A 22,853-nucleotide genomic window follows, 5' to 3' on the forward strand; every position below is an offset into this window, starting at 1 on the left:
ATGCTGAATTGCAATTTTGATAATTTTATCTGGCTAATCTAACGTATAAATCAATATAAGCTCCCCCCGCCCAAAAAAACCAATGTAACATTATCTCCTACAGATACATTTTCTTGTAGGTTTCAACAGTATCATTTTTTAATCAAGTTCCTCAACACAGAATATATTTCTTAATTTTTTCAAGATTCCTCTATAGTTTCTTTCACTGATTAACACATTTTGATATCCAGCATTATCTTCAATAAGTCTTCCTTTCTCTCTTTTTTCCACTTATTTCATTGTTTCCATTATCCACATTTCTTACTATAAAGTCACACAGGAAAAAAAAATCTTGCAATTTGTTTCACCCCTTCTCCACTCTCACCAAAACAGTCTATATTCACAAATATTTTCAGAAATCAAAGCAAAAAGAATGCATTCTTTTATCTAATTCATAAGTAACTACTGAGATAGAAATAATTAGAGGAAAGGTTTGATCTGCAGAGCAGCCTCACATCTTTAAGTCCATTTTAAAACCTACCACACTATTTTTTCCTAAGGGGAAAAAATGTTTAGCTCAAATGAACCATTCTCAGTTTTGTTATGATATCTTTTAATAAAACATTTTTTTAAGGATATATGCAAATTATCCTTAAAAAAATCCTTTATCTAGGAAAAAGATTGGTAGTAGAATGCAAAAATAATATTCTTAATTAAAAAAGATACTCAAAAGTACATTAGAAATACCTATTCTGAAAAGTCAAATGGGATGCCTAGCTTTAAAAAGAGGAAGTTTAAAAGCTGGATGTTATATACTAGTGAGCTTAAATCCAATATTAAGAAAATACTGGAAAAAATAATCAGAAATTTCCTTGCAAGGAATGGAAAACAATAGCTAGTACGGATTTATCAAGAACAAAATTGCCTTCATAATGCACTCTACTGGCTTTGCAAATACACATGACAGAAATACTTTTTTCCATAGCCTTTCCGGTATCAATCTCTCATGACATTCTAATAGGCAAATTAAGAAAACATAGCAATAGTAAATTTACAAAGAGATAAAGAAAATGTTTTAGCTAAATTAACACATTTTTCAGCATTAAAACATAATTTACTTTCTAAAATTTTAATTTAAGACATTAATGCTTGAACAAGCAATGTGGCAGGACTCCATAGCAAGGCAGAAGTGAGGCAGAAAGGCAAAAGTGCAGAACAACTTTTGCATGCAGCCTGCATTTGGCCAGTTTTAAGCCACTCTGTGTCATCTGAAGGGTCTGGGCTTCTTGAAAGCCCTGGAGGCCAGCAAGTCAATGCTCTCTTTAAAGACTTCCAAAACCTCTTCTCTTTTATCCAGAGTCTTGGCTCACCTTTCCAATTTGTGTAAGTTAGTTACGAGCAAATCTAAAGGCCGCAAACAACTGCAAATTCACCTTGCATTCCAGTTCCATAATTGAGGTAAGGAATTTGTTTTTCAGAGATTGAGCATCTCTCTGAAAGCATTCAAGAGATGGTTCTCATGCATAAATCAACAGTTTGTTATCAATGTTCAAAAATTCCAAGTTTGATATACTTTTTAAAACTAATTCCAGAAATAAACAGATGACTGCATGGAAGTCTGGCAGATATGTGAAAATGCACATCTGCAGTTTATTACAGAATCAACTACTCAATACACCTTATTTTAGGCCTAAAAATTATGTAACAGTTGTTTCTGCACAACTTTCATATGTTGTGCTATACACAGACTCCTTTCAGTCAAAACAGTAATATTCAGCAGGATATTGATATTTTAATGTTCTTTTAAAATTCAGGTAAGCTAATTAATATTAAAGAAAGGTAAAGAAATGTACCACTATGAGAACAAGATTTCCACAAACCTCTGTTGCAATAACCAGTTATATCCAGGAGAAACACTCAACAAATCTCATTGTGCAGTTTTAGGGGCAACACAAACACACAACACTATCACGCATCCATATTCTATGCAAGATGGAGTCTCTGTTTTCTAGAGGCATGTTTACTAGAACTCAACTCTGATAAAAGAATGAAGTAAACTCGCATTAAAATTCAGTGTAAGACCCAAAGCTACAAATACATGCCACATTAAGAATGCTGGTAAGCTCCAGTCATGCTTAATATTTTCTTGGCAAGTGGCCCTCTTGTCAAAAATACAGTTTCTATGCACAACAGTCTGCAGTCTGTAGGTTTATTTATCAAATATAAAGATAAGTAGAACACAAATTGCTGAATTATAAAAGATTAGCTATTTGCATGACACTGGCTCTTCTCCCCCAAACCCTCCCCAAAAAAGTCACAACATGAGTGAGATGGTTTATAATACACAGATATTTCTTTCTTACTTTTCTATTACAAACATTTAATTGCAATTTCCACATCGGTATTACAAGATCAGAAACAGGAATGGAAAGCTGCACATGAAAAATCAGAATATGATCTCCAGTACATTTATTTTGTGATGAAAGAACCAGTCTACATTATGAAAATACTTGAGAATTGCTGGATCACACTGACTCCTCCCCCTCCCCCCCCCCCCCGGAAGCTCAGAAAGAAAACAGAAAGAAAGATGGAAAAAGAGAAAACTGAAAACCAACCATGATTATCATTTTATCTTCAAAAACTGCGTGTACCAAGAAAGGTGCAAGAATGTGAAATCAATGTTTTGTTACATTTCCTCGATGAAGTCCTTTACAGTTTGCTCACAGAAAATGAAAAAGCTTTAAAAAAGAGCATAGTTACCGTCTAGAACTATAGGTTGTTGAGTTTTGGGGTTTTTGTTTATTTTTTTTAGTTGAGACCCTTCAATCATACCACATGTGCATGGTCAGATACAAACTTTAAGTTTCCCAGACAATTCCCCCAAAATAGGCTTCCTAGATTTAATAAACAAACATTGATAAATATTAGATTTTTAAAAAGAACTTCTCTATTAAAATATTCATTAGTGTTTGCTTTCAGAAAATACAGAAGAATGTTCTTCTTTCAGAGAATATTTATGTTCCTGAACATCTAGTTTTAAACATTTTAATGCTTACAACACTGTATTGGCAAGGACAATAAAACATGAATTACAGAGTTATTTTGTGACGATGACCACATAAAAGGAACTTATTAGAAGACCATCGTAAAAGGTTTAAGGAAGTGAAAAAAAAATGTGTGTGGGGGGAAAGCTCAGTGCTAGCTGCAAGAACATTAAAAGAAATGAAGGGAAGAAAGGGAAGGAAGGAAGGGAAGAAATACAAACCACAATGAAAATACCCTAAGCATGTATGCATGCATCAAGCAGCAAATCATAAGGCAGAGATAAAAGTGATTTAGCACATATAATTATGCAGTATTGCGCATTTAATCTCATATGCAAAACAGCTTTCTATATGCAAAACAGCTTTCTATATGCATTCTTAAATAAACAGGCAGGCATGTCATGCTGTTCAGAATGACAATAACCATAGAAGTAATCTGACTAGTCAGCCAGCCTCTGGAGACTATCTAGGCTAACCCCTTGCTCAAAGCAGGGTCAGCTACAGCGGACCACCCAAATTCAGTCAGGCTCTGAATACCTCCAAGGATGGAGATTCCAAAACCCTTATGGACCACCTGTTCCAACACTCAACTGCTGTCACAGTATAAAAAAAGTTCTTAAGTTTAAATGGAATTTCCTGTATTTTAATTTGTGCCTCTTGTCTCTTCCTCTTTCACTGGACACTACTTAGAAGACTCTGCCTTCTTTACACCCTCCCACCAGATATTTACATATATTAATAACCCCCCCCAAGCTTTCTCTTCTTAAGGCTAAACAATCCTAGCATTTTTAGCCTGTCTTCACATGACATGTTGCAGTTCCTTAATCAGCTTAAAGGGACATTTTAAAGCTTTGCTGAACACACACCAGTATGACTATAATTTTCTTGTACTGGAGAGCTCAGAACTGCATGCAGTACTCCAATGTGGGCTTACCAGTGCTGAGTCTATGGAAGGATCATTTCCTCTGACCTGCTGGCAATGTTCTTCCAGAACACATGATGCTGTTGGCCTTCTTTGACATGTTGGTGCACTGCTGGCTAATGGTCAACCTGCTGTCCACCAAAATCCTCAGCTTTTTTTGCAAAGCTGCTTTCTAGGTGGTAGGCCCCCAGCATGTTTGGTGCTTGAGGTCCTTCCCATGTATATTACTTTGTGCTTCCCTTTATTGAACTTTATGAGGTTCCTCTCTGCCCATTTCTCCAGCCTGTGAAGGTCATTCTGAACGGCAGCACAACCATCTGGTGTATCCACCGCTCCTCTCAGTTTTGTACCATCAGTAGACTTGCTGAGGTCTAGGTCATTAACAAAGAGATAAACAGTATTGGATCCAATACTGGACAAACCACTAGTGACTGCCCTTGACTTTGTGCCACCGACCACTGCTCTCTGAGCCCAACAGTTCAGGCAGTTTTCAGTCCACCTCACTGTCCACTTATCCAGCCCGTATTTCATCAGCCTGCCTATAAGGATGTTATGGGTGACAGCATCAAAAGCCTTCATAAAGTTGAGATAAACAACTCCTCCCTCATCCACCAAGCTAGTCATCTTATCCTAGAAGGCTCTCAGGTTGTCAAACACAATTTCACCTTCATAAATCCACGCTGACTACTCCTCATCTTGTTCTTCTTGTGTCTGGAAATGGTATCCAAGATTAGTTGCTCCATCACCTTCCCAGGATCAAGGTGCAACTGACCAGCCTGCCATTCCCGAGATTTTCCTTCTTGCCACTCCTGAAGACAGAAGTAACATTTGCTTTCTTCTAGTCCTCAAGAACCTCTCCTGATTATCACAACTTTCCAAAGATTATTGAGAGTGACCTCGCCATGGCCAGCTCCCTCAGCAGTTATGGGCGCATCCCACTAGGTTTCATGGATCTGTGCATATTTGGTTAAATGTTTCCTAAGCTGATCCTTCTCCAGGGAGGGTAAGTCTTCCTTTCTTCAGACTTCCTCTCTAGTCTCAGGTGCCTGGGATTCCTGAAAGCTGGTCTTACATGTAAGGACTGAAGCAAAGAAGGCCATTGCCTTTTCCATGTCTTTTGTCATCAGGTCCCCTGCCTATTCAGCAGCTGGCTCACATTTTCCCTAGGTTTCCATTTGCTATTGATACACTTGCAGAAATAGGACAATTTTGTTACTGCCCTTCATGGCCCCTGCCAGATTCAACTCCAGAAGAGCTTTGGCTTTCCTACTTATGCTCAGACTGTCTCTTTACATTCCTCCTGGGTCATCTATCCCTGCTGCCACGCCTTGTATACATTTTTTTTTTATATGTTTGACTTTAGTCAGAAGTCTCTTCTTTATCCATGCAAGCCTCGGTGCCTTTGCTTCTTGATTTCCTGCTCATTGGCATGAACCATCCTTGAGATTGGAGGAGTGATTCTTGAAGATCACTAGCTCTCCCGGACTACTCTTCTCTCCATGGCCATATCCCATGGAATTCTTTCATGCAAATCCCAGAACTGACCGAAGTCCAATCTCCTCTAGTCTAGGGTGGTAAACCTGTTTTTTGCCTTGATCCTCCTATCAGGATCCTGAATTCCATCATTACATGCTTATTGCAGTCACTGTTGCCCTTGACCTTCACATCTCCTGCCAGTTCTTCCTTGTTTGTAAGCATGAGGTCCAACAGAGTGTCACCCCTTGTTGGCTCCTCAATCACCTGTGTTAGGAAGTTGTCATCAATGCACTCCAGAAACCTCCTGGATTACTTGAACCTTGCTGTGTTGTCTCTTCAGCAGATATTAGGATGAATAAAATCGTGCAGGAAGACCAGGGCTTGTACACATGATGCTTCTTCTAGTTGTCTGAAGGTAGTCTCATCTAGTTCTTCCTGATCAAGTGTTCTGTACCAGACACCCACAACATGTTCATCTGCCTCATAATCCTAGCCCATATGCTCTCAGCTAGATCATTCTCCATGTCAATGAAGTGCTCCATTCCAGCATTCCAGCTGCTCTCTCACCTAAAGGGTGATTATCCCTCCTCTCCTTCCCAGCCTGACTTTCCTATAGAGCCTGTGCCCATCCACTGCAGAATTCCAAATGTGGGAACGTTCCTATCACCCAGGTCCTACCATCTGTGACTTCAACAAGACTATAGTCCTCTATCTTTCTCCTGTTTGTTTCTCATGCTGCAAAAATTAATGTACAAGCACTTCAGAAAGCAATCTAACTGTACTGATTTCCCAGAAATGGAATGAGACCTCTCCCATAATACCATTTTGCAGGCCTTGCAGGTCATGGAATCACTGGACAATACTTAAGAGAATTTTAAAAGCTGCTCACATCAAAGAAGAAATGTAACATAGTTATGTAATGTAATTTCACATGCAAGAAGAATGAGAAGCATCATGGAAGTACATGGGAAGTTTTATGGGCTTCATGTAGGTACAAGGCTACGGAAGATTTCACTTTTATCACAAGACTAAACTACAATTTCCATCATCATTGAAGAAGTGATACTTTTTCCATAAACCAGATGATAATGAAATCACACCTTAAAGATACTGAAAAGGCCTCATACCAGTTCAGAAGGAAGAGACAGACAATTTAGGAGCGGTTCATAGACAGGGAATTCCAATGCTTTTTTGCTTGCTAACATAAAGCTAAATTTTGAAAGAAAATATGTATTTCTCTCCTGCAATAAAAACATCAACACTCATTTGTAAATAGCAACTGAATTTCAAGAAAGATTAGGTATTACTTCCGATTAAAAAATTGTCAGGTTATAAATGACACAGAAAAGTTTTACAACTTCAAAAGATATTATAGGTCCTAACAAAACTAGCAAAATCAAAACTATTAAATCCCTTTGTATGCATTGTATTCTACAGTTTGCCTCTGAAATGGAAAAAAAAAGTCAGTGATAAACTATTACAGCACTCTTTCCTCACTACCACTTTTTCAACTATATAATGCTAATTTCACTCAAAGTCTTTTAGAAGATACAAAGGAGCAGTTAAATCCTATTCCATCTATTTTAATCTCTTTCTTAACACAACAGTCCTGTTTTGAAATTCATGCTTTTCATTCATCTTCTAAAGAACCATACTACTCGTTACAGGTGGTTTATCTGAGCCTTTCCACTTCCTGAACTATGTTTGTCTAACTCCTACTATTTCTCTCTATTACTCATTTTTTCCAAATGACACTGCAGCCAGAGCAAAACTGCAATAATTCATACTTATATAGATAAGATTAAGGTATACTGAAGCTAAAAATAACAGAAAAAAATTAAAGAGAATAAAACCTCTTTGGTATTTCTCTGATGTGTCACAGAAGAACATATATTTAATTACACAAATATATCCAACAATTTCTAACTAGGAAAAGAAAAAAAAATACAAGAAAAAAATGCCTATATAACCAACTTAGGATTAAAAGAAACAGGCAAACAAAATGCAGTTCAAAATGGAAACATACTTTAAGTTAAATTATCTTGAACTCCATACGTGCAGGTGGCAGACAGAACACAAAAACATGTATTTGCTTAAAAAAAAAAAAAAAAAAAAAAAAAAAAAAAAGCCACAATTCAACAATGAACTAGTATATCTTACCTGGCAAAGAAGAATTGATACAACCCCAAACTTCTCCCTGAAAAGTAAAATGCAATTAAAAATACAAAACCTGGGGAGAAGCTTGTTGACCTAGCACTCTTTTCTACCAATTAGAAACAAGCAGCAACCAACCTCCAACAACACACAAAACAAAACACAGGGGCTTTAAGGCACTCCAGAGATAGGTAAGACAGATATACGAAAGAAAAGTTCCAGAAGTTAATTTTATTAACAGGAAAAGTTAAAATACAGATTTTTTTTTTTTTTTTTTTGTCCTGACCTGCTAAACGACAGAAGATAAAACTGGCTGATGGTACAGGGCAGAATTCTATAAAGTTTTCCTTCTCGTGGCAAAAGAAAAAGTGAATCACTTCAAGAGTTCTTCTCTCTCCCTCCCCTATTACTGATATTACCAAAACTACCAGCCAAGATGACAAGGAGGATTATATGAACTGTGGTTAATACTAAAGAACTCTCAGGCTCGACTCAGGTCCGACACAGGTAGCTCTGATACTAACACAACAGAATTTACAAATATCCTGGAAGAACGATGTCTAAGCAAAAGAGGAAGAATTCAATCCAAGGTAAGAATTTTAGTTTAACTGTCAGAAATGAGTACATATCACAGTTACAGTGCGAGCACTATGTTAGAAGGCTGAAAAATTAAAAGCTATGGGAGTTTCTACACAGTGTATGCTAGATGCTCAGTGTCCTACAACTCGAGACTTAGAAACTCTCAGACGATATGACTACATTATAGTATTAAAAAATGATATAAGTACTTAAAACTCTTGAAGGATTGCATGTATTCTAATACAACATTATCGCATTCAATATTTTTAAGTAAGCACTGGGAATAAAATTTAGTATGATGAAATCTGAGGAAAATTCTGCAAGAATAGGAAAGCAAGTGCCAAGTCTTAATGGCCTTTAAGTGAGAGAAAGTTAATCATCTTCATAAGAGTTCTATTCAACAACACTGAAACTGTATCCTGTATTGTCATGTACCGATTCCCCCATCACTGGAATTACTGACTTTTCAAAGCTACAATGTATCTATATCTAATGATCTAAAACTATCCTCCTCCATTATCTGTGGGAGTTTCCCACTTCAGGTTAGAGCCAAAGTCAGCTTAGAGAAATACCCTCTTCTTTTAAAAGCTACCTCTTTCACTAGTTCCGCTCCAGTGATTCCATCCTTTATTTCATGAGAAGGTAAAGCCATCTTTTGTTTTGACAGTAACTATACTGCATAATACCAGGCAATACCCTTTCTACCACATTACCTGAAAGAATACAAAGAGCACAATGTCTGCAATCAGTGCTCCAGAACACAGACTATGTAACATAACCCACCCACTCTTCTGTGGAACGTTGCTATAACACCCTTCAACCTTTCCTAAAAATTGATAAAGAGGGGCAGTATTTGAAAAAAGCAAATATGGCATTAAGTTGAACCGTTAAATATTTTGAGACATTTACATATAAGAGTTACAAATACTACCATTTCAGCAATATTAAGATACACACTAGACAGCAAACTTACCATTTATAAATATGGTAAATGAGAGTTTAAAAAGTATATTGCATTAATCATATTTCCCCTCTCAGATACTCTTCAACCTGTCTTCTAAAAATGCATTCCCCTGCTAAACAGATAAACCCTACTGTCCCTGTCAGAGGATAGAAGTAAGGATCAGGATAAAAAACAGTACCAAAACAAACGCTCCCCATCACTTCAGTGTTTTTCATACCACAGGTTTTACTTATACCAGCAACAACTTATGTCGCCAACACCTTAAAGCCAATGATTCACAAAAGCAAAACACAGAAAAAAAATGCTTTTGAAACACAGGAGGAAAGGATCTAAAAGCAAATACATTCTTGCAAAGTAACCCACAAAGTGTTATACTCTGAGATTCAATATACTGAAGAACTTTCAGGAAACCATAAAAGTACTTATTCAATAAAGTAATTCATTCAGAGCAACTATGAGGCTCCTTGCCTTAGCCTAACCAGGACCTGTCAGCTTTTTCCCATGCACAAACTGGAATACATGAGCTAAATTGGGTTGCTGCCAGCAACATCCAGGGGACTAAGTGACAATCACCCAATGCAAAATTCTTGACAATGTAAGCCAGATTTTCACTCATTTTATAACAAGTTGCATGACCAAGACATCTAGAAAAGCTGTGAAATCCATTCTTACTACACGTAGTGTAACATATGACATCTTAAACAAAAAACTTATTTTGAGGATTAACATGAAAAATTCCCTCTTATTACGAGGGCTACAAAACTAGCTAAAATGAAACAGTTTGAAGATATATACGTGGGCTCTATCAGCTCAAAACTCTAAGTAAATAAAATAACTCTATGAATAATTTTAAAAACTTATTTTTGCAAGAAAAGCTTTCTTAATACCAGATTAGAGGTGGTGGGCTTTTTGTTTGTTTGTTTTTAAATTAAAGCCAGCAGACCTTACCATTGATTCTGGACAATACTCAGGTGCTCGTTGCAGTAAGTGCTTCAAACGGGAATCACTCTTAGAAGATAAAATCTTTTATAACAGAAATGGAACACGTTTTAAAACACACATAAAGATGTAACAGTACATTTAATACTTTTTTCAATTTACTTCCTTCTTTATAACTTTGATTTCAGCTCACCATTATCTTCCTTTTGACAACTCTAGATAACAATTAAAATTTAAAACCTGTAAAATTAAAATTTTCTTTTATACACCTACAATTGTTCATATATGTTGCACTTTTTAATGGAGAAGAAAGGGATCTTTATTTTTTTTCAGAAGTGAAGGAGAGTTTCATCCTCAAAAACTTCATTCTAGACTTTTTTTTTTGAATAGGCAGTGTTAAAAAAGGTTTCTGTCCCAGCTAATCTCAGGCAACCAAACTCCTTCTGAGGGAGTTTAGTTTGCTTCCAAGCAAGATCAAGTTAAGGACCATTCAAGTGAACAGAACGTACGTAAGTTCACGGGACTGGATGAGATGCAACAGAGGGTTCTGAGAGTGCCAGGCAATGTCATTGTGAGGCAGTTTGCTATCATTTTTGAAAGGTCATAGTGATTGGGAGGCAATTCTTGGCAACTGAAAAGAGACAAACATCGTATCCATCTAGAAAGGCAAGAAAAATAATCTGGAGAATTACAGGCTAGCTAGCCTACCCTCAAGTCCCCAGGAAGATTATGGACCACATCCTTCTGGAAGCCGTGTCATGGCACATGAAAGATAGAAAGGTGACAGGAACAGCCGGCACGTACAAATTAAGGGCAAATTATGTCTGACAGCTTTCTATAATGGAAAAATGGTTTAGTAAAAAAAGTGAAGAGTAGTGGATGTTGTTTATCTTGAATTTAAAGAAGATTTTTACATGGTCTTTTATAGTATTTTTACAGTGAAATCAGTGAAACATTCATGGGATGGGTGGGCTACAAGGTGTCTGACAAACTGGCTGGGCTCAAAGATTAGTAGTCAGCAGTTCAAAGTTCAAATGTTGGCCACTTACAGCTGGTACAATTCAGGAATCATACTGATACTATTGCTGGCTTTATTAGGGACATGGACAATGGGACAGAAAAAGTCCTCAGCAAGTATAGAGATGATCTAGAATTGGGAGCTGTGGCCAATATGATGGAGAGTAGAGCTGCCCCTCAGATAAGCCCCAAGAGGCTGGAGCAACAGGCTGACAGGATGCTCAAAAAGTTCAAAGGCAAATGCAAATTCTTATACCTAGGATGGAATAACTCCACACATCAGTACAGGTTGGGCACTCGCTGGCTAGAAAGCAGCTTTTCAGAAAAGGACTAGGGTCCTCGTGGATGGGCAAGTTGAACACGGGTCAGCAGCACACTCGTGCAGCAATGAAAGCTAACAGTATACTGGGCTTTATTAGCAATGGCATTGCCAGCAGTTCGAGGGAAGACCATTCTCCTTTATTTGGCACTCATGAGGCCACATCTGTAATATCATGTCCAGTTTTGCACCTCCTCAGGGCAATTAATGTACTGCAGGGAGTCCATCAGAAAGCCACAAAGATGTTTGGAATGCTGGAATCTCTGATACACCAAAAGGCTGAGGGACTGGGTTTGTTTAAACTGAGGAAGGGTAAAAGGTAGAGGGATACAAAGTGCTGTCTTATACTATTGAAATAAGGGTGATAAAGATGAGGCAGACTCTTAAAAGTTGCACAGTAGAAGGATGAGACAAAAAGTAACAAGTGGCAGCAAGAGAAATTCTGACTGATCACAACATAAGAAAATCTTCACCATGAGAGTAGTTAAGTGCTACAACAGGTTCCCCAGTGAATTTGTGGAAAATCCATCCTCGAGGATATTCAGCACTTGACTGAATAAGGCCTTGAGCAACTTGATTTAATGTTGACGCTAACACTCTCCAAACAGGAGGTTACCCCAGAGATCTCTTGCAATTTCTACACTTGAGAAGATATCTTACGTGATCTTATTCACTTTCCTATACAACTTCATGTAAATTTCTTTCAGAACATTTTATAATGTGAGAGATATGAAAAGAATTACTGTTACTCGTCTCATTTCCTTATAATAGCAGTAGTGCTTCTAGTTTCTGAAAATATGCCTTTATCTCCTCAATCTTTGCTTTTTTTTAAAAAAAAAAAAAAGTGCTAATGTAAATTCAGCTCTCAGGACATTCTAAATTGTTTTCTCTCCCATATTAAATTATGTTTTCAGTTCTTGTTCTTGCAACTGCCTGAGAGGCAGAGCTCAGAGGGTCGTCATCAGTGGCACAGAGTCTAGTTGGAGGCCTGTAGCTAGTGGAGTCCCCCAGGGGTCAGTACTCGGTTCCATCCTGTACAACCTCATCAATGACCTGCATGAGGGGACAGAGTGCCTCCTCAGCAAGTTTGCTGATGATACCAAGCTGGGAGGAGTGGCTGACACATCTGAGGGCTCTGCTGCCATTCACAGAGACCTGGACAGGCTGGACAGCTGGGCGGAGAGGAACCTCATGAGGTTTACCAAGGGCAAGTGCAGAATCCTGCACCTGGGGAGAAATAACCCTAGGCACCAGTACAAGCTGGGGTTGACCTTCTGGAGAGCAGCTCTGCAGAGAAGGACCTGGGAGTGCTGGTAGACAACAAGCTGACTATGAGCCAGCAATGTGCCCTTGTGGCCGAGAAGGCCAATGGTATCCTGGAGTGCATTGGGAAGACTGTTGCCAGCAAGTCGAGGGAGGTGATCCTGCCCCTCTACTCAGCCCTGGTGAGGCCTCATCTCGAGTACTGTGTCCAGTTCTGGTCTCCCCAGTACAAGAGAGACATGGAGCTACTGGAGAGAGTCCAGCATAGGGCTGCAAAGATGGTCAGAGGGCTGGAGCATCTGCCCTATGAGGAACGGCTGTGAGAGCTGGGCCTATTTAGCCTGGGGAAGAGAAGACTGAGAGGGGGATCTTATCAATGTGTATAAGTATCTGAAGGGAGGGTGTCAAGGGGATGGGGACAAACTCTTTTTAGTTGTTCCACGTGACAGGACAAGAGGCAATGGGCAGAAATTGAACCACAGGAAGTTCCGCCTGAATGTGAGGAGGAGTTTCTTCCCTGTGAGCACAGAGCACTGGACCAAGTTGCCCAGAGAGGTTGTGGAGTCTCCTTCTTTGGAGATATTCAAGGCCCACCTGGATGCAACCCTGTGTATCATACTCCAGGTGACCCTGCTTGAGCAGGGGGGTTGGACTAGATGATCTCCAGAGGTCCCTTCCAACCTTATTGATTCTATGATTCTATGAACCATCCAATTAAATAAAACACTTCTAAATTGAAGCAAGACAACAAAAGAGATGAGAATATTAGCATAGGACATGAAAATGGAAATTTCAGGAATAACAGAAATACGGGTGCAATTCAGATCTTTCAGAAAGAAAAATGAAATAGCTTTACTACAAGAGTATTCAACTTGATAAACTCATATAAGGAAAAAAAAGAGAGAGGGAACAACACGCTGGTTTCAGAAAAGAGAGCAAGAAAAGAACAATCGCAGTAGTATTTAGGGTCTTCCAGGTTCATTAATCATAAAATAATTTCAGTTGGAATGGATCTCAGAAGGCCTTCTCATCCAACCTCCTGCTCCTTAACTATGAAGTCAAACCATGTTGCTTAGGGTTTTATCCAGTCAGGCCTTAAAAACCTCTGAGGACGGATACTGCACAACCTCTCCATTCCACTGCTGTTCTTGTGGTGAAAAAAAGTCTCATTATATCTAATTAGAATTTTCTAGTCTCTTGTCCTCTCACTATGCACCACTGTGAAGAGTCTGGCTCTGTCTTCTCAACAATCTTCTTGTAGGTGCCAGAAGGCTGCTCTGAGACGCCCTCTCTTTCACAGACTGAACAAGCACAGCTCCCACAGGCTCTTCTCACAAGGCTTATGCTACAAACTCCCTGACCACCTTGGCAGTCCTACCAGCATCTTCTCTAATAAAGAGCCCAAAGTTGGACACAGTATTCTAGATGTTGTCCAACAAGCCCCAACGAAAGGGGCTTCCTAACGTCAGTCTAGCACTGACTAGACACCTTCCTTGCTGCCAAGGAGCCCTGTTGGCTCACATTCAGCTTACTGCTGGCATACCTCCTAGGTCCTTCTAAGCAGAACTGCTCACCAACCCATATTGTTGCAATGAGTTCTTTCTTCACAGGTGCAGGACTTTGCACTGAATTTCATAAAGTTCTTCTTGTTTCATTCCTTTGTTCCTCCCTCTGGCTGGGTGCCAGCTCTGCCTTTCAGATTACCAACTGTTCCTCCCAGTTTAGTGCCACCCGCAAACTCAACGAGAGTGCAATCTGTTGCCCTCTCAAGGTCACTGATAAAGATGTAAAACAGGACAGGTCCCAGGATAGACCCCTGGTGTACTCCACTTTCTACTGGCCTGCAAGTGGAGTACACACCATTAACCTCTAAGTCTGATCATCAAACCTTTTTTTTTTTTTTTTTTTAAATCATTTAGTTGTCCATCTATTGAAATCATAACATCCTAAATATGAAATACTGTGGGAGACAGGGTCAAAAAACCTTGGTAAAGTCAAGGTAAATGACATCCATTGCTTCCCCCTCATCCAGAAATTCAGTCATTTTATCAATCAGGTGGGTCACGCATGACTTACTCTTCGCATGCCCAGAAACATGTTCCAAGAGGACTCGCTCCATAATTTCCTCAAGTACTCAAGAGAAGCTGACCGGCCTGTAGTTCCCTACATTAATTTTGTTTGTTTGTTTGTTTGTTCGGGAGGGTTTTTTTTTTGTGGGGGGGGGGGTGGGGAGGGAGATGAGTTTAACATTTACTTTCCTTTAGTCATTGGGGACTTTTCCCAAGCTCTAAAACCTTTCCAAGACAACCAAGAATAGCCTTGCAATGACATCAGCCTGCTCTCTCAGCACACTCAGATGCAGTCTATCTGGTCCCATTTGACCCATAGGTCAAATTTTCTCAATTGATCTATGACTCAGTCCTCATCCATTGCTGGTAGTTCTCCTTCCTGAACCCGTTCTCTACAAACAGAGCCCTGGGAGTCCTTGCTGATGAAGACCAAGGCAAGGAATACACTCAGTACCTCTGCCTTATCTGTGTTTGGTGATACTAAATCACCCATCCCATTCAGCAACTGTCCCACATTTTCCTTGTTCAGCCTTCAACTACTGCTGTAGGGGGCAGAAGGTCTTCTTGTTGCCCTTGAAATCCTTTGCAAGTCTCAATTCTGGTTGAGTTTTGGCTTTCCTAACATCACCCTTACATGGCTGGGTAATGCTTATAAATTTCTACTTTGTTACCTTTACCTGCTTCTAGCACCTATATACTGCCTTTTTGCACTGAAGCAGAGTCATGACTATCCCACTTAACTAAGCCAGCCTCTTGATATATTTACATGCTTTCAGGAGGATTGGGATGGGCTATTCTTATGCTTAGAGGAGGATTTGGATAGAGACCTCTGGAATGGTACAGAGATGAATGCTACCAGGAACTGTATTATCATGACTCTCCTCAGAAATACAATTAGGTAAAAAGTCCATTAAAGAAAGGCGGGCCCATTCATTCCTTGCTGCATTCTATGTGACAATCACTAAATGAAGGAGATAATAAAACTAAGTCTGGAGTAATACTCATTAAGACTATTAAAAAAATAGGTGTTTGAATTATATGGTTATTTGAAGAATGAACAAACAAATCTGTAATCCAGATTTTCTTTTTTTCAGAAGTCTCACTTACAGTAGTTGAACTAATAGTTAATGGGATATCCTGGCCTTATTCAAGCCTTCTTAACTTGCATGATTGACAAGAACCCCACCTGCTCTCTTGTGTCCTTCACCCTTGCTCCCAGAGACTGTAGTTGCCCTTTACCCACTCAAAGGCTCCTTCAGCAGTAGGTGCTGATGGAGGACTGTATGATGCCCATATAGATGGGCAGCCAAGGAGTAAAAGTCTGAGAGTCAAGCAAATCTGGCAGTCTCTACAACATCCTAGCCCCTAAACAATAAACCTCCTGAGACAGCAAGAAGCAAATGAGTGCCATCCTCTGCAAAAGGGAGTATCTGACTACTATCGGTGGCACTGATGGCACTGTTTGCTGACTGAACTGCTGATGGCTCCTCAGGGCAGCTTGTTCCTCTTCACCTGTTCCAGGACCCTAGATCAATTTTGCCAGTGCCTATGAAAAGACAAAAAAACTTCTGTTGCCAGAAGTTACCAACTTCCAGCATCTACCTGTGGAAGCATAGTTTCTGGCCATCCTTCTTTCCATGCAACGCAGTGTTCAGGCTGTTACCCCTGCAGGTCTCCAGCAGAGCTCTCTGAGGCAATGCTTCCTTCCTCAGCTCCTTTATCTGGCAGTTCAGGAAGTTGACCAGAGCACAATTCCCTCAATTTACATGCCACAACCCCCAGTCTCAAGCAGAGACAGCAGGCAATCCCTGCAGCCCAAGATCTGAACAGCCCCATTTTTGCTCAAGGAATCCATCTGGGTCAAGGCCTCCCCAGAGGGCTTGAGTGGCTGCCCCAAGTCAGCATGAGAGACTGTCCTGCTGCACGTAACAGGTCCAGTTTCAGTCTCTCTACAAGAAATTGCTGTGTTAACTGCCAGATTCCTGTCCACGTACCCTACTGGCATGGCCTTCCCTACACATTGGTTAAACAGAAATATTGGGCACAAGGTTGCTCTCTTTATCCCTCTGCCTGGAAGGCAACTTCTCACAATGTTCTATGGTTGAAACTAGCAAGTCCAGGAGAAAAGTGCTTTTTTAAAATAAATCTATAATGTCAAAGTGATACAGAGTGACAAGACAACAGGTACGTGGCAAATATTTTAGACAAGAAGTTTGGAAAGATGAAAGAAAGGCAAATTATTCAGCCAATTCTTTCCCCTTAGTGTCACACCCCCCCACACACACACTTTTGTAAAACTTTATTCTATAATTTTTATTCTTAAAACAAGAGGGGAAGTATCAAATGATACATTCCAAGATGGATTCTAAGAAGAGAACTTGGACTTAAAACATTCGAAATTGTGCTGCATAAAATGGTTATGCTACAGAACATGAAAACTAGTAGAAAAAAGAGTAGATATTCCCTTCAACCAATTTGTTGACCAATATGGGTCAATCACATGGCCAATATGACCAAATGTATCACTCATAAAAGGATACTGCCTGAACTAAGATAAGACAGAGAGCTGCTTACGGAACAGTCTGGGGATTTAGACTTTATGCTTTAGACTTGTTCTAGACTTCTCACCACAAACATTCTGAATTATGCTCATTACCTGAGTAGAGAGGTATCATCCATATGGGGCTAGATCAGAATATCTTACAACAACAAAAAACACAGAAAACCTAGTAAATAATGAGAATCACTATAACCAAGATGTGATGAAATCTGACAGTAAAGCTCAATGCCTTTCATTAAGAATGAATAGGAATTCATATGATAAATTGGGAACTACAAACCAGTAGAACAGATGGAAGATTTGGACAGATTATTTCAAGTGCCAACTCAATGCAACTACAACACCTGCAATTAAATTTGATTATATATTGGACTATGTTCTCTCTTTTTTGTACATAAGTTTTAAATATAGTTCTTAAGACTGGGTGGTACTTTTGTTTATAGGAATTGAGAGATTTCCTTGGTTGGCTTACCAATCAGAAAGCTGAAAGCAAATTTGGTTGCATTCTATAATTACATCAAAGAGAAAAATGAGGAATCTAAACTAAAAGATTTGGTTAGTGCAATCAAAAATAAATATAAACTTAAATTTAAACCAGGTTAATGCTTGAATAGCTCCAAAATACATAACAAAGGCAAGAAAAGGGAGCAGGTATGATCCAAGGACACAGTTTTAATATAAAAAATGTATGTTGATAAAGCACATATATACACATTTGCATAAAGCTGGGCAATGTTCAAAGGTACAAATCTAAACATAAGTTCTGGAAAAAACATTTTCCGAGCTTGAATTTTACACAAATTGCTATTTACATTACCTTATGAATAAAGTAAGTAAATAGATTTTTGAATAGTGTTCATACATACATAGTCATTTATCCATACCCCTAATCTTGCTACATCATCTTCTATAGGCATGATTTTAACATAGAAGGATAAATCAAATTTAAAATAAGCTTACCTGTTCACAAACATCACGACACATTAAGTTGTCCTTTGCATGGTAACAACAAGACAGGCCTATGGAAAAGCAGAGCAGGGAGAAAATAGGTTTAAAAGACTTGAAGCACTTAACTATCACTTCCAAACAGAAGCGTCCAATTGATGGCCCATCAGGACAACTTATCTGGTGCACAGCTCACTGTGAGAAATCTTACTTCTCAGAAGGTAAAAAAAAAAAAAAAGAGAAAGAAAAAAAAAAAGAAAAAGAAAAAAAAAAAAGAGAGAAATCTTTGTTCTGAAGTTGATTCAGACCAGCTTGTCCAGTCTCACAGAATCACACCCAAACTTTCACTGCCACCTAAAGGAGATCTCAGTGGCCTTCCCTCTACTCGCAGCCACAAGTCTGCTATCTACCCTGCACTTCATTTGGCACCACCAAATCCCTTCATGAGGCAATCCAATTTACTAAACCAGAAAAAAAACAAAAGTGAATAAAGTGGTTAAAAAAAAAACTGTATGCTTTCATGAGTTGAATTAGTTCACAGAAGAATCTGAAAAATGGAAGAAGCAATTAGGAACAGCGGGAAAAGGAAATAGGAGCAGAAGTCACATTATACACAGTGGTACACAGTTGCAGATTGAACTCTGTCTTCTTAAAAAGTTAGAACAGATCTGTAAATCACTTTTATAGCAATTGCTAATTAAAGGAAATTTTGCCGATCTAGATAAAAGATACAGGACAAACACAGATATGAATCCATCAACAGGAAAACAAGTGACAACTGAAGCACTGAGAAGTTATGAAGTACTGGAGTTTAAAGCTGCATTTTTTAAAAGCATCGTCTGTTATGCTTTCTTCTCCCTATTATCCAAATAATATTTATTCATTCAGAGTTCACTTTGGCCAATATAAAATGAATTGCACTCCTTGAACTGCTTGATATTCATTTTCATCCTCGTTGCCTAGTGTTTGGAACTTTGGAGAAAATCTTTCTTTCTAAGACATTTGTTAAACAAAGTTTAACACACACATCAGCACATCTTCAGATACAACTTACCACACAAATATATGAATTAGAATACGTAATTCTCCCCCCTCAAACACCTAACTTTTAAAGACTACATATTTCTGTTCAATTGTATCTGAACTAAATACCACACCAATAAACATAAAAGTCTGTACCATGATACCACGTATAAAAAGTAGTATTTCACAATACCTAGTTACCAGATCTAAATGGGTTTTCACTGACCCAACAAGAGGTATTTTAGGGAAGAATTCCTTAATAAAATCACAGCTTACATGTATTACCTCTGAAAGTCTGGAGCTGTTGCAGAAAGGTAATTGTTTTTTTAAAAAAAATCACCAACAACAAAATCAAAATTCTCTAATATTAAACTGATATGAAAATCACCCCAGAATGTTTAAGCCTGAAAATGTTAAGGAATTGGAAAAAGATTAAAAAAAAAAAAGAGAGAGAGAGAGGAAAAAAAAAAAGTCCGAAATACAGCCAGTCACAATTTAAAATGCCTACTACAGGCTCAAGCTATATTTTTATGTAAAAAAAAAAATCTATAATTTCTGAAGAGGAAACAAGAAAAAAATGGTGAATATTTTCATTAATAAATAGAAACAACAAGCCAAATGCTTGCAATAAATGAAGACAGCAGTAAAATCCTGCTTAGAACACAACAGAATGAAAGAGTGAAATTGTAAAATTGACCTTGATATTTTTCTCATTTTCTCACCAACACAGAAAAGGATAAACAGACATTGCTGGTGGCTTCAGAAATCTTCTGATTTGAGGACAGCCCACAGGACCTCACAGATTTCCCTGTACTAAATTCAGTAAGCTCATTCATGCCAAGAACCAGGTTCCATCATATTCAAAATCCAGTAATTATTTCACTTAGCTAAATAGCCTTCTTATTCCCGTTATGAAGCCACACTATTAGAAATTTACAATGATAACATCCTCTATAAGTTTAAATACATGTATCAGTACAATTTGATTTCATGAATATCCTAGACAACTTTCACTTAAAACTTCCTTCACACAGATTATTTAATAATCTTTGGCCTACTGACCATTAGTTTTCAGTGGCTCTCAACCCTCCTATGATCAACGAACATACAAGGAGGATAATTCTCCTTCTCTATCACTTCCACTGCTGAATTTCAAGTCCTATCAGTTATGCTAAAGAGTAACAATATGCTACACTTGTGGTTATTCAATTCCTTTTATACAAAATACTAATTAAGTGATGGTATCTTGAATTAGTAGAAAATTTAGTTGGCCTATACCGAGCTTTAGCACTAAGTCATAAATGGAAGTTATTAGACATATCCATCCCAAGCATGATTCTTGAATTTTCCTCAGTCAATCATGTCTTCTGAAATAACCTTATGAATCTCTTTCAGTCAGTCTCCTACCTCCTTATTCCCACCCTCTCTGGTTTTACTAACAATTTTCCAGGTTTCATTTCACAACTTCACTCATGTCCAACTAAATGAGAAACACTACACTCCCTTCTTTGACAAGATCTGCTATCTCAACAGTATAAGATTAGGTTTATCAAGGAAAAGGTGGGATAGACCATGCTATATTTCATTCTGTTAACTGTTTATTGCCTTGTTCCTAAAAATGTGCCTCAGTAGAATTTAGAACTATAGAGCAACACTGACACGCCCATAAATGATTGAGGATTGCGGATTTAAATATTACATTGTGCAATAAGGACTTAATTGCAATAAGTATTACTTATTTCATATTTTTCATTCATATGATAGCATTACCAACACAATCAATTTATTAAAAGCTATCTGCCACTATCTATGTTTGTGATGTTTTCTAATTACTGTTTATAGTACTGGCAGGAAGTTAACTGATATCATAACTTTAACATAGGAAATTGTATTTTACCACCATACTTCTCTGTATTAAACAGCTGGCCTGCACTTTTTAAAAAAAATCAATACTATTTTCCTTTTTGAAAACTTGGGCAAAATTATCTTAAAACTGTTTTTTATACGCTTGACCTTTATTTGTAACTCCATTTTCACACAGGGTATAAAATTCCTTTTCTCTGGACATCTGGAAATTGTAATCTTAACCCTGAACTTCCTGGTCTCTAGGATAACATTTTTCCTGAAGCTTTCCATACCTTGCACAGAACTCACTGACTCATAATAGCCTTTCTGATATGGTTACCGACCTATTCACATCTGAAGCTCTTATTAAACTAACCAGGCTTCCCTGATTTATCAGAACAATGCTGAAAAACAAGGACCGTTCCAACATTTCTGATTGTAATCCAGAAGCCAGGTTTTTCCTCCTTTCTCCATCTCAATCCACAGCCTTCCAAGTCTACCTACTCCCAGCAGGACAGCAGAAGGCCGAAGCCCCAGTCCCAAAGTGCGTAACGCCACAGGGTAGAAGCAGGGCTCTGTCCGTGTCGCTCGCGCCAGCAGCGCTGGGGAAGGCGGCCCTACTCCTCCATCCCGGCCAGCATAAAGCCAAGCTGCTGAGCTGCGTGTTCCCCCTCCGCTGCAGCCCGTTGCCTGTCGCACCAGCGGCTCCAGCGGGAGCTTTCCCGAGGGCAGGCGGAGCCCGACCGGGCAGGCAGGCCGCGGGCAGCGGTAAGCGGAAGGGCGCCGCAGCCCCTCGAGGGCAAGGCGGGGAGCCCCTCGGCCTCACCTGCTGCGCCCGCCCGGCCGCTCGTCACCCTACAGGTGCGGGCGCATCGGGTGGCGGCAGTTCCACCCCTGTCCCCGGGCTCTCGGGAGTCCTCCCGAGGCTGGGAGAGAGGCGCCGCGGCGCTGGGCCGAGCCCCGTCCCCGCAGGCGACGCCCCTGCGCCCGCCTCGCCGCTGGCTTCGGCACCCCGCGGCCAGCCTCGCCCCTGCGCCATGTTGCCGCGCGGGGACCCGCCGAGCCGCCTCGCCTTCCCCCTTGCCCGCTCGTTACTCACTGGCCGCCCCGGGGCAGAGCAGTGCGGCCGCCGCCGCCAGGCAGGGCAAGGCCCAGGGCCACAGAGCGGCCGTTAACGTCATGACCCGCTCGCCGCCGCGCCGAGGTCCCGCCTGGCGGCCCTCTCCCGCCCCGCAGAGGCGGTGAGGTTCTGACGCCGGCGGCACCCCCTCCCCCGCCGCCGCCGCCCGCATCCCTGTCCCAGCTTCGCGCCGCTCCTGCGCCCCCATTGGCTGCCGCGCCGCGCCCCGCCTCCCGCCTCCCGCCCGGACGCTGCGGTCATTCCGTCCGGCGCCGGCGGCCCCGTGGCGCGGGCAGCAGCTGCCCCCCGCCCGGCCAGCGGCCTCTCCTCCCGCCCGCCGCGCGTGGCAAAGGCAGCCGGAAAGCAGATGCAGGGATGCTGCAAGGATGAGCGTCTTACTCGCCCTTCCTTCGCCCTCCTCAGCGCGACGCCCCAACGCCGGCAGCGCTGCAGGAATACCAGCGCCTCGCGGCAACAGCGCTCAGCAGAGCCGGCGCAGCTCTACTCCGGCCGCGAGGGCCGTGCGAAGCGCCGCGCCCGGCGCGCTACACCGCGCGCCCGGCCTCAGCTGGGCTCTCTGGGCCGCGGGGCAGCAGGAGGTGCGGGCAGCTGCGAGGAGGAGGAGAAACCAAAGC

The 22,853-nt window shown here is 40.3% G+C and overlaps 1 protein-coding gene across 4 annotated transcripts in view; it reads right to left on the minus strand.

Annotated features, from left to right (window-relative positions):
- Positions 1-22,374, minus strand: part of RECK (reversion inducing cysteine rich protein with kazal motifs) — a 70,104-nt gene extending 47,730 nt beyond the window's left edge. For 3 of the 4 annotated variants that reach the window (XM_062569752.1, XM_062569754.1, XM_062569751.1), the window contains exons 1-4: positions 22,198-22,374; positions 18,246-18,304; positions 10,067-10,141; positions 7,582-7,618 (exon numbers count right to left, since the gene is read on the minus strand). In XM_062569752.1, coding sequence (XP_062425736.1) covers positions 7,582-7,618; positions 10,067-10,141; positions 18,246-18,304; positions 22,198-22,279 — 253 coding nt within the window. In that variant the 5' untranslated portion in view covers positions 22,280-22,374. The remainder of the gene's footprint in view (positions 1-7,581; positions 7,619-10,066; positions 10,142-18,245; positions 18,305-22,197) is intronic. The other variant, XM_062569753.1, reaches the window with a different exon arrangement.
- Positions 22,375-22,853: the final 479 nt, after the last annotated feature.

This window comes from Rhea pennata, chromosome 2 (assembly GCF_028389875.1).
Source record: "Rhea pennata isolate bPtePen1 chromosome 2, bPtePen1.pri, whole genome shotgun sequence".
Classification (NCBI taxonomy): domain Eukaryota; kingdom Metazoa; phylum Chordata; class Aves; order Rheiformes; family Rheidae; genus Rhea; species Rhea pennata.